Consider the following 12,845-nt stretch of genomic DNA (forward strand, 5'->3'; position numbering starts at 1 on the left):
GATGTTGCAAAGGTAAAATTGGGAGGCCTCAGAGATGGGCACAAGGGGGTAGTGAGAGAGTGAGGGGTCCAGGCTGACTCATAGGTTGTGAGCCTGAGGGACTGAAACAATGGTGTTGCCCTCTACAGTAATAATTCAGAAGGTAAATTTGATTTCCAGAGAGGAAAGGACAGTTTAAGAAAAAGTATATTGTTCAATTTTGGACATAGCAAGTTTAAGATGTCTCCTGGACTTCCAATTGGTGATGTCTTGATATGAGGTTAGAAGTCAGCATAGACACTGTATTGGGGAAGGTAATTTGATGATAATAAATCCCTGGGAGCTGATGAGATCACCAAGCAAAGTAATACAGAAGAAGAGCAAAAGGCCCAGGATAGAAGTATGAAGAACACCTGTGGTTACAGAGCATGGTTTGGAGGCAAATCCAGCAAAGGAGACAGAGAAGGAGTAGTGATATAGGTAGAAGAAAAACCAGGAGTGATTTGTATCCTGAAAACCTAGTATTGAAGAGGCATGATCAACAGTATCAGAGGCTTCAGAGAAACCAAAGAGAATGAGAATTGAGAAAAAGTATTTGAATTTGGCAGCTAAAAAATTATTAGTAATTTTGGTGAGACACTTCAGTGGAATGATAAGGAAAGAAGCCAGACTGAAAGGGATAAATTATAGAATAGGAGGAGAAAACATGGAGGCATTCATTCTAGATGGCCTTTTTGCAGTTTAACTATAAAGAGCAAAAGAGCTATAGAATGATAGTTATCAAAAATGGAAGGATCAAATGAGGGATTTTTTTAGGATAGAAGAGATATGAGCATGTTTGTAGGCAATAGGAAGAATCTGAGAACCATAGAAGTAGAACCCTAAGGACCTCCTGACTTCAAGTCTACAGGGTTTGGGTTTTGTTTCATTTCGTTTTTCCCATCAGCAAAGTTGTTTAAAAATAATTTCCTTGAAGTCGGGGTTAATTTTCTTCCATTTTCTTTGTAGTTCCAAAGAATATCTAGTATTCCACCCTAAAAGTAAATTCAATGAATGCTGGCTGCCTCAATTAAGAATGAATGAACAGATTAGTTTAAGGCATGTAATCTAAGACATTAAAAATCAACCAGCAAGAATCTAGATGGTGTTAGGCATTGTGATAGGGAATAAAATACACAAAGTGAAGCAATCTCAGTCCTCAAAGGACTTACCTTCAACTGAGTGAGACAAAATGTATAAGTATATTCAAGATAAATAAAAATAAATACAAGTTAATAGGGGAGGGAAGTGAACACTGGTAGCTGGGAAAACAAGAAATGTTCCTATTCAGGAAATGACACTTGAACTGATCATTTAAGAAAACTAGGAATTCTAAGAGTCAAGGAGAGGTGGGATTGAATTCTACAGGGCAATGGGGGTGAAGGAAGAGAGAAGCCAGAGCAAAGCCATGGAGATGAAAGATGGAGTATTATGTATAGTAGTAATATAATGCCATGTATAGCCATAATAAGAAGATTGATTTGTCATGGGCAAGAATAAGTAGAGGAGAATAATGTGTTAGGACCAATCTATTTTAATCAAAATCACTATTAAGCAGAAAAAACAAAATGGTTACATACATTTCTATGAAAGAAAAGATAAAAAAACAATTTAAGAGATTAATACAAAAATAAAATAAAATCATAATGCAAAGCTTTTTTGTCATAGCTTCAAACATTTCATGCAGTAAAGGAACACTTCTGACAGTATATCAACACAGCTCAATTTGATGAACATATCTTCAAATTAAAAAGCTCCTCTACTATTCTCTTCTAATTTTTCCCATAGATAATACCCCTTTTCTAAAGAGCATTCCAAGTTGTCATATCTTTCCCATGAATATGATAATAATTAACATCTCTCAGGTGAAAAAATTAATTTTAGGAGAGTCAAATGACCTGCATAGTACACATCAGAAAAGATATTATAGTATCAGTTTCCTCTCTTATAAAACATGTGTAGAATAAGGATTATTTGTACAAAAGCACAGTCATAGATACTAGCCATTTGAAGTATTTAAATTTTTCAAATTGTTTATGTCCTGAGAAAAATCTTAAAAATATATATCATGTTTAACACTCTCTGGGAACTCGCTCTCTCTCTCTCTCTCTCTCTCTCTCTCTCTCTCTCTCTCTCTCTCTCTCTCTCTCTCTCTCTCTCAAAGTCCAAAAAGTCTGTTGCCAGGTGTATCTCTCGTTATTGGAGAAAAACATATGGCATTTGTTTTCTAAATTGAAGCTAAAGGATAAATCAATTTCATGAAAATATGGCCAAGAATTTCAGTTAGTGTCTCCATTTAAAATAAAGATTTTGACTGCTAAAGGGAAGTGTCACTCTGTATAACATCAAAACCAGTAATGATATTAGAGAAAGAAAATGGAATGCATATATGTATATATATATATATATATATATATCCTTCCTCATGGCAAAGAGGCAGAGGGTTCCTAAGATGGAATATTTTCTGCATTGTTATTCTGTATTGCTTAGGTTTTTTTCTTAAATATACATAAATAAATGTTCTATTTGAGTTGGGGGAAGGGATTTTTCCCCCAAAAATGACTGTGATATAAATACAAAGAGCATCAATAAGGTTTTTTTTTAAATAACAAAGTATTTGAGAACCTTAGAAGGGATAAAGAAAGAAGGAAGAGGCAAGCACAGACAACACTCTGTATGTACAGGAAAAAGTTTCCTAGGTAACAATATCACCATGGCTAGATATTCTGGAGAAAAGAACTAAAATCTCTTTGCCAATTTAAAAATATTTATTAATTATATTTTGAGGTACAAAGTATCAGAATCATTAATACATATTTTTCAGAGCTTCTGATATTTAAAATGGGTAAGTAATATGGAAAAAAACAAATATATGAAAGGATAAGTAAGGAACACTATTTGTAATTTTCTTTTAACTGAATACATGAAGATCAATCACTGATATATGAAGAAACAAAGCAGTGTAGTAAATAAAGGATAGATCCATGTTCAGAACATGGGGGCAGTAGAGAGAAGCAAAAGGGGAGGTAGGGTACATTTTTCTATAATTAATCAAAAAGAATTCCAAGACAAGGATCTCTAAGGTTTCCTGAAATGAAGAAAGTAAGAGGGGTAGGGTGGATGTGAAATTAAAGAAAAAATTCCACTGAACATGGTCATTGTGGTAATTTGTTTTCCTTGAATATACATGTAACAGAATTTTTAATTTCTCATTTGGGTAAGGGTAAGTATGAGAAAGAGAATGTACTAAATAGATTTTTTTCTTAACAGAATGTAATTTTTAAAAACATCTTGATAGGGAGAGGAATAGAAATGAAGTCAGTCCAGGAGACAGAGGTGCATTGTATTTGATTTTTAGCGAGTCTCTCTGAAGAGTCTTCATATTTAATTCTTTTTTTCACTTTCTGCTCTATCAGTATTTTGTCTTCTGGCTCTTTCCTAGTCCGTACTTCTTGCCTTGAAGCTGTCATCCTTCTGTTCCTCATTTCTCTGCTTTACTTTATCATTTCAGAAGAGAACTCATGCTAATGTTTCCTCTAATTTCACACCTGCCAATAAAACTAAGGTTAGTACAAAGCTTCAAAATCAAGAGGAATATCTTATGATTAAATAACTTCTCTCATTTGATAAGTCTTTTTGCTAAAGTGGGTTGCTAAAACTTTCTTGGCATTTTGCAAAAACAACAACAACAACAACAACATAAAACAATCCTTTATAGCCAACAGCCTGACAGAAATGTTCTCTCTCTTGCAGTCTTGTTGGCCTGGGCATAGACGAGTTAATGGTACCATTTTCGGTGGCATCTGTGAACCATGTCAATGCTTTGGCCATGCAGAGGTGTGTGATGACATCACAGGAGAATGTATGGTAAGTGTGCCTGCCTTTAGAGACTCTGATTGACAGGGAAGAGATCTGCTCAATATAGCCCTGCAATTGAATGACCACCTTGGGGACCTCAAGTACTTGAAGAAAGAAGTGTTTTGACAGGAAAGATCTTTATATTGAACTGCTTTGCAAGTTAAGAATGCCCTCATATCAGGATGGAGTCAGTTTGACAAATAAGCAAGAAGAAGAGTTTATTCATATTAGGCTCAAATATTGGAACAGCCTAAACAGAAATCTAAATGACACGAGTGATGACAGCGATATATATATCTAAGGTTTCAATTTAAGATTCCACTCCTTCTATTCTACATGTATGTGTACTACATTTTCTATGTGAGTGGCAAGTCATCCTTTGCACCCTATGGTGACAAGGAATATATAATCACTGAAAGTGTTATCACTCAGTGGTATTTTTATGAACCAGATGATAAATATACTTAATTGGGGTCTGCTGTGTTGGTTGTTTCTTTTATTATTAAAAGCTTGAGGACTGAACTAAATACAAAGGAATATAATTTGTTGTTGTTGGTTTTTTCCAAAAATCTAATGTATATTCACACTAGCTGCCTACTTAATCAACAATTAAGTCCATGCCATTATCCAGAAAATTCTACGGAGGACAGAGCTCTTTCTATCCCACTAAGAAGCCTTTTGGTTTGGTGAATTACGCTGAATAGACTGCTCTGATTAACTCAAGGGCATTTTAGTTTTATATTGTCTGACATGGCATGAAGCTTGAAACAACATTTCTCATTTCATTAGTCTTGCAGAAACACAATTTGAGCCAGTGCCAATTTAGCAGGATATCATACTCTCATTTCCCTGCAGAATTTCAGGCAGTCTCTGTATTGTCTGTATTTCTTAATGTTCTCTCTTTCTCTAGCTTTTTTTCTCCTACTCTCTCAGTTAAAGAAAAGCTGCTGGGAAAAGTCCAAAATGAAAATTCAGATGTTTTGAAATGTAATTTGGCATATAGCTTTATTGCTGCTCTTCCTATGTCTCCCCATACAAGATTATGTTTAATTGCATTGCAATATAAAACAAGATCCTCTTAATTTGTGGATCAGTAGGTTTTTCATGAATAGAAACATTAAATCATTCTCACTTTAATTATACTGTTAGTCTTTAAAATGTACCTTAAGAAAAAAAATACTCCAAGATTTACCTTTAAATGCCTCATTTCAATGCAATAGGAAATACTCATTGCTGGCCTACAAAGGATTAAAATGACTAACATTTCTGTAGTGCTTCAAGGTTCACAGGGCAAGCACCTTCCTCACAACATCTTAACCTATTTGGCATAATCATGACTATCCCCATTTTATAGAGGAGCAATTGGAGGCTCCCTGAAGATAGTGGTAGAATCTTGTATCAGAGAACCTGGATTTGAATCTTAGTTCAGATATATATTACCTGTATGAAATGAACCTGGACAGGTTGCTTGACAGCTATAAAACTCATTATCCTCATCTGTTAAAAAAAAAAAAAGTGATCATACAAGATGATGTCCGAGCTCCCTCCCAGCCCTAAAACTGTGATTCTATTGCTTATATATTGTCACTCAAGTAGTAAGATCCAGGCTTAGGATCTGAACTCAAGTCTCTTGACTTTAAATCCAGTGATATGTCCTTTTTATCATGCGGCCTCACTAAAATAAAAACATTATATTACCTAATTCAGAATGTTTACTTTAGGAGATTAATAAAAATAGTTAGAAAATAACCAGTTAATATTAAAACTACAAAGCTCATTCAGTACTTCCAAAAGTTAATGCATGGTGGTTCATTGGATGGAGATGTAGTCCTTTAGATGTGAAGGCCTGGGTTCAAATCTGCCCTCAGATGCTTCCTGGCAGTATGACCCTAGGCAAGTCACTTAATCCCATTTGCTGAACCCTCACTGTTCTTTGGCCTTGAAACAAATACCTAACACTGATTCTAAAATAGAAGATAAGAATTTTTTTAAAAAGGAAATCCATGATGATAATCTCCTTCAGAGATATCATTCCTGAGAGATCAAATTGAATAATTTAACATATTTATGTTAAATGCTAGAAGCATCAAGGGGATGCGTAGGGATGCAAAATCAAGAAAGCATTCTAGTCTCAGGAAATTTACATTCTAATGGAGGAATGCAATGGGCTCTCAAGTATAAAAAATTGGATATAAAAGTAATTTCATGAGAGAGACAGATAGACAGACAGACACAGAGGCAGAGACAGAGGACAGAGGACAGAGGACAGAGAGGCAGGCAGGCAGACAGACAGACTAACGCCAAAGGAGACCAGAAAAGGACTTCAGATGACAGAAGATTTCACCTGGGCTCCATGAGGCAAAATTAAAACAGGAATCCATTCCTTATATGAAAGAACACTTGTGTAAAAGCAAGGAGGTAGAAGATGGACAATCAAAGTATGGAAGATAGCTTTTGTTGTTCAGTCATGTCCAATTTTTTGGGACCCCATTGGAGATTTTTGGCAGTTAATGGAGTGGTTTCCCATTCCTTTCTCCAACTCATTTTACAGATGAGGAAAAGAAGGCAAACAGCATCAAGTGGCTTGCCCAGAGTCATGCAGTTAGTAAGGTCTGAGATCAGATTTGAACTCAGGAAAGTGAGTCTTCCGGACTCCAGGACCACTGTTCTATCCACTGCCCATGGAAGACAGTTATTAGGTCAGTTTGACTAGACAGAAAGGGCCGAGAGGAATAATATAATCTAAGACTGAAAAGGCAGGTAGCAATCAGATGTGGAAAGCTCTATGTTAATGGCTGAAAAATTAGAGGCAATAGAGAGTCAATGTTTGTATTAGCAGAATGATGGAGCTTTATCTTTGGGGGAGGGGGGAAGGGATATGATTTTCACAGCTATATGGAGCATGGATTATAGAAATGAGATATGCTTCTGTGGAAGAAGTCCAGGCACAAGGTGAATTAGGGTAGAGTTTGTATGAATTGTAAGGGTTAAATTAAGGAGTTCAACAAAGTGAGGAGAGCAGTTCAGCTGAAACATTGTTTAATTTAAGAAAAAAGTACAGATAGAAAGATAGAAAAGAGGAAATAGAGATTATTAATCTTTTACTCTATAGATATACCTAAAATTCCTAATAACTACCTAAAATTTCCAAAAATTATATTTTTTTTAATTTTATTTAATTGATTAATTTAAAGCATTTTTCCAGGATTACAAAAATCATGTTCTTTCCATCCCTTCCCCCCAAATCCCTTCCCATATCCAAAGCACATGTGTCTTTGGTCAAGACCTATTTCCATATTTTTGATATTTGCACTAGGGTGATCACTTAAAGTTTATAACCCCAATCAAATCCCTATTAACATATGTGATCAAGCAGTTGTTTTTCTTCTGTGTTTCTACTCCCATAGATTTTCCCCTGAATGTGGATAGTGTTCTTTCTTATAAGTCCTTCAGAAATGTCTTGGATCACTGCATTGCTGCTAGTAGAGAAGTCCATTACGTTTGATTGTACCACAGTGTATCAGTCTCTGTGTACAATGTTCTCCTGTTTCTACTCCTTTCACTCTGCATCCATTCCTGGAGTTTATTCTAGTTCATGTGAAATTCCTCCAGTTCATTGTTTCTTTGAATACAGTAGTATTCCATCACCAACATATACCACCATTTGTTCAGCCATTCCCCAATCAGAAGGCATATTCTCATTTTCCAATTATTTTGCCACAACAAAGAGTGCAGCTATGATTATTCTTATACAAGTCTTCTTCCTTATTATCTCTTTGGGGTACAAAGCCAACAGTGCTATGGCTGCATCAAAGGGCAGGCAGTCTTTTAGAGCCCTTTGGGCACAGTTCCAAATTGCCTTCCAGAATGGTTGGATCAAGTCACAACTCCACCAGTAATGCATTAATGTCCCAATTTTGTAACATCCCCTCCAACATTTATTACTTTCCTTTGCTGTCATGTTAGCCAATCTGCTAGGTATGAAGTGGTACCTCAGAGTTGCTTTGATTTGCATTTCTCTGATTACAAGAAATTTAGAACATTTTTTTCATGTGTTTATTGATAGTTTTGATTCCTTTGTCTAAAGTTTGCCTATTTATGTCCCTTGCCCATTTATCAGTTGGGGAATGGCTTGATTTTTTGTACAATTAATTTAGCTCCTTATAAATTTGAGTAACTAGACCTTTGTCAGAGTTTTTTGTTATGAAGATTTTTTTCCCAATCTGTTGCTTTCCTTCTAATCTTAGTTGCATTGGTTTTGTTTCTACAAAAACCTTTTAATTTAATGTAATGAAAATTATTTATTTTGTATTTTGTAATTTTTTTAACTCTTGCTTGGTCTTAAAATCTTTCCTTTCCCAAAGATCTGACATGTATACTATTCTATGCTCGCCTAATTTACTTATAGTTTCATTCTTTATATTCAAGTTATTCACCCATTCTGAGATTTTCTTAGTGTAGGGTGTGAGATGTTGATCCAAACCTAATCTCTCCCATTCTGTCTTCCAATTTTCCCAGCAGTTTTTATCAAATAGTGGGTTTTGGTCCCAAAAGCTAGGATCTTTGGGTTTATCATAGACTGCCTTGCTGAGGTCACTTACCCCAAGTCTGTTCCACTGATCCTCCTTTCTGTCTCTTAGCCAGTACCAAATTATTTTGATGACTACTGCTTTATAGTATAGTTTGAGGTCTTGTACTGCTAGGCCACCTTCCTTCACATTTTTTTTTTCAATATTTCCCTTGATACTCTTGATTTTTGTTCTTCCAAATGAACTTTGTTATAGTGTTTTTTTTTTCTAATTCAGTAAAAAAGTTTTTGGGTAATTTAATGGGTATGGCACTAAATAAGTAAATTAGTTTGGGTATGATTGTCATTTTTATTATGTTAGCTCATTCCCTACCCATGCGCAATTAATGTTTTTCCAGTTATTTAGATCTAGTTTTAATTGTGTGGATAATGTTTTGTAGTTGTGTTCAAATGGTTCCTGTGTTTGTCTTGGCAGATGGGTGATTTTAAATGGAATTTCTCTTTCTAACTCTCATAAAATGATCTTTAACTATTTTTTCAGGACATGTTTTTCTGCCTGGCATACCAGGCCTAATATACTCTATCTATGAATGATTCACTAACTCCCTAACTCCCTAAAATAATAGACAACTACCATTCACTCACTCCTTCAATCAGTTTTCTATAGCAGTCAACTGTCAGTAGCCAACTAACAGCAGATCCCTACCTGAGACAGACCTCCACTCTCTAGAGATCCCAGAGCAACTATCTCCCCTAACTTCCTGTCAGAGGACAGGCTACTTCCTCTCCTCAATCCTGGTCTCCATGGTAACAGAATCTCCAGCTCTGGTTCACTGATTCCTGTCAGTTCTGATCTACTTATAAATCCTGCTCTCTAGCCTTTTAAGGAGACAGAGGGAGAAATTAAGGAAATTCCTTTAATAGAATGGAAAGAATGGGATATGTGAGAAAGATGTTATAGAAGTAGTTTATAGTAGACATCTTATTGGATAAAGAAGTGGAGGGAGAATGTTTCTGAGGTTATTCAGGGGAAGATAGTCAGAGAAACCATTTTTGATTTCTTACTTTAGCACTTACTCCCTAAGTGACCTTGAACAAATCATTTAATATGCTTTGACTTCAGTTTCCTAATATAAAATGGAAGGAGTTGAACTAAATAGTTTCTAAGGTCCCTTATAGCCTTGGATCTGTTATCTTTTAAAACTACATGTTTAGGTGACTGGAAGGTGGGTAGTGCCCCAAAAAGGAACAGAAAAATCCAAAAGAAGAATAAGCTTAGGAGAGAAATATAGTGAGTTGTATTTTGAACATACTGATTTTGAACCACTCATGGGATATCCAAGAGATATCCAGTAGATTGATTGTTAGGTGAGTTTGTGATTCAGAGAGAGAATTAGGGTTAAACATATAACTCAGAAGTTGCAAGAAAACCTATAATAATTGAATCAGTAGGTGCAGAATAAATTACCAAGGGAGATTGTGTAAACAAAAAAGAGGTTCCAATACAAAACCTTTAGATATGTGTATAGTTAATCAGTGGAAGGAGAATGCAAGGTTCTAGGTTCAAGCATGGCCTTAGACACTTCCTAGCTGGCCAACCCTTAGCAAGTCACTTAACCTTAATTGCCTGATCTTAATATGCTTCTGCCTTGGAACTTATACTTAGAATCACTTCTAAGACAGAAGGGAAGGATTTTGTGTTTTGTTTTGGTTTTTTTTTAAATAAAGATACAAAGGAGGGAGTAACTAGATGAATCAGTGGATTAAGAGCCAGACCTAGAGAAAGGAGGTCCTAGGTTCAAATTTGGCCTCAGACACTTCCTAGCTGTGTGATCCTGGGCAATTCATTTATCCTCATTGTCTAGTCCTTTTTTTTTCTCTTGCAACTAATACACAGTATTGATTCTAAGGAGATGGGAGATAAGGTTTGTTTGTTTGTTTTTAAAATAAAGATAGAATAAAAGTCTAACATGCATAGGGAAATTGAGCATGATGTTCAAAGAAAGAAACCAAGGACTAGTTCTTCTGAGGTATATTCTGATGACTTTTAAGTGCCCTGTAAGTGAAAGGAAGGTGGAGAGAATTCATTCCCCCTAGCTAAATGCTACTATTCAATTTGGATCACAAGATTTCTGGTGTGATCCACAAAGAAACCAATGTTTGAGTACCCTGAAAAAGAAATGTTTCACATCAAAGATATTCTTACTGTCAAGATTTACACAGCCTTTTAGATTCTGATTATTATTCATGGTGGCTTTTTCAGTGATAGAGAGACATTTTACTGATAGACTGCTTTTTTTCCCCCTTTGAAATATGTTTGGAAATGAACTAAAATATACTCGTGACTTAAGATCAAAGCACAGATCAGGGACATATTTTAAAAAATCATTTTAACTACTATCTCGAAGTAACTCAAGATCCTTTCAGAGACTCAAACTGTCCACACAGGAAGATGATGGTATCATTCCTCATTCTTCCATTGATATGCATGATGGACATTTTGATAGATCTAGTGAGATTTGGAAATACCTTTTTTTGCCTGAGGTTTGATGAGCAATTCATCTTTTTCCAGTATTGATGTCTATTTCAGTAGGAGCAGGACACTCTTTTATAGCTGCAATCACAAGGAAAATTGTATTTTCTACATTGTTTCTACATTACCTCCATTGCCTAAAACATTGCATTCAGAGGATATGGGAAGTTGGTGTATGTTGTCTCCCCATTTTACCTCATTCCATAGTTAGAAATAAGAAAAATATGACATGAAATAACTTTGGACTTTTAATTAGGCAAGTTTCAACTGAGCTCTAAAAATGGGACTGCTTAAGCAGGTCAAGAATATTTCTGATTCCAAAGACCCTTTTTGAAAGGTTCCATTAGAAAATCCCCTTTTTGATTTGTTAATTTTACAAAAAGATAATGAATGCTGGATTTGAAGTCAGAGAATCTTGGTTTGACTCCTGGCTCTGTCATTACCCATGTGACCTTGAACAAATTATTTAATCATGGAGGGATATTATTTTCATTATCTGTAAAATGGAGGACTGGACTAGATGGCCTCTGTAGCCACTTGGAAGAATAAATTCATGCCTCAATAAATTTATTACTCAAAGCCTATATAACATAAATGTTTGTGCCCATAACTCCCTAGTAGGGCTAACCTCAATATTAACTTTTGTCTACATGTCTTTTAAAGAGTATATAACCATGTCTAGATTGCTAGGTGGCACAGTGAATAGAGCACCAGGTCAAGGAAAACCATAGTTCAAATCTAGCTGCAGACACTATGAGACCCTCGGCAAGTCAATTAATTCTGTTTGCCCCAGTTTTCTCATCTGTAAAATAAGCTAGAGATGGAAATGGCAAACCATTCTAATGTCTTTGCCAAGAAAACACAAAATATCATCACAATGAGTTGGACATGACTGAAATGACTGAATAATCATGCCTATGTATAGACCAATATAATTATTATCATGAAATTATTACTTTTGGACTTTAATAGAATTCAGTTCTGGAGCTCGCATATGTTTGACTTCTCCTAATCATCACTACTCTGTGAAGCTTTAAAAATTATTCCACCCTACTCAGACAGTACTTTAGGGGAAGATAAAGTTGTAAACTCCTGATTGAACAATGAAGGCACTTAATTCATACCTTATAATGAAGCTAGAACTTTAAGCTAAGTCTATTTTTAGATCTAATACAAAAAGGTGTTAAGTAACTATAAAGGTTAAATTAATCACAAAAAGGTCAAGTAATTAACAAAAGGTGAACTTAACAAAGAATTGTGAATTAGCTCAAAAGATATAATCTAAACAGAGAAGGTGAGAACTAAAGAGTGGACATTCCTGGAGAAAAATCTAATCAAAGAAGGTGAGAACTAAAGAATGGGCAGTCCTGGAGAAAAGTGTCTGCTGTGATTGGTAGACTTAAAAATTTAGGGGAGGTGACACAAGAGAAAAGTTCTTTTAAAGGAAGTCTCGATGAGCAGCTAAAGGTCAGTTCAGAGGGGAACCTGAGCCTGGAGGATCTCCCTCAGACAGCTTTCTTGAGATGGTCTAGTGGTGAGTGATAAGAATGACTCCCTTTCCCTTGGGCTCAGGGAGGCCACTTTGGCCAAAGTCTTTAACTCCTGCCTGGCTCAGCCTGAGCTGGAGCAGTTTAAATTAACTCTTTCCTCTCTCTCTCTCTCTTCTTAATTCCTTCTCTCTATGTTAATTAAAATCACCCATAATTTCCAGCTGACTTGGGTATTTTATTATTTGGGATTTTCCCTGGTGACCAATTAATATAGATTTTCAAGTCACAACGCTAAAATTAACCTTTACAACTCAAAGTATAGATTCCCAAGTCTTCTGAGTAATGCTTTCCTGGGCACCTCTCTCCTTATATGATGCCCCATTTCCACTACCCTCCACCCATATGTGTAACTATTGTG

General features: G+C 35.6%; 1 protein-coding gene and 1 long non-coding RNA gene across 2 annotated transcripts in view; one reads left to right on the top strand and one right to left on the bottom strand.

The window, feature by feature from the left end:
• Nucleotides 1-12,845, top strand: part of LAMA2 (laminin subunit alpha 2) — a 923,420-nt gene that overhangs the window by 611,239 nt on the left and 299,336 nt on the right. The window contains exon 16 of the mRNA XM_056818751.1: nt 3,772-3,885. Coding sequence (XP_056674729.1) covers nt 3,772-3,885 — 114 coding nt within the window. The remainder of the gene's footprint in view (nt 1-3,771; nt 3,886-12,845) is intronic.
• Nucleotides 2,438-9,207, bottom strand: LOC103103541 (uncharacterized). The gene is made up of 3 exons (XR_462961.3): nt 9,111-9,207; nt 5,317-5,373; nt 2,438-3,566 (listed from the first exon to the last, which is right to left on the bottom strand). It is a non-coding gene; the product is annotated as an uncharacterized LOC103103541 (long non-coding RNA).

The sequence above is a fragment of the Monodelphis domestica genome, chromosome 2, assembly GCF_027887165.1.
Source record: "Monodelphis domestica isolate mMonDom1 chromosome 2, mMonDom1.pri, whole genome shotgun sequence".
In the NCBI taxonomy this organism is placed as follows: Eukaryota; Metazoa; Chordata; class Mammalia; order Didelphimorphia; family Didelphidae; genus Monodelphis; species Monodelphis domestica.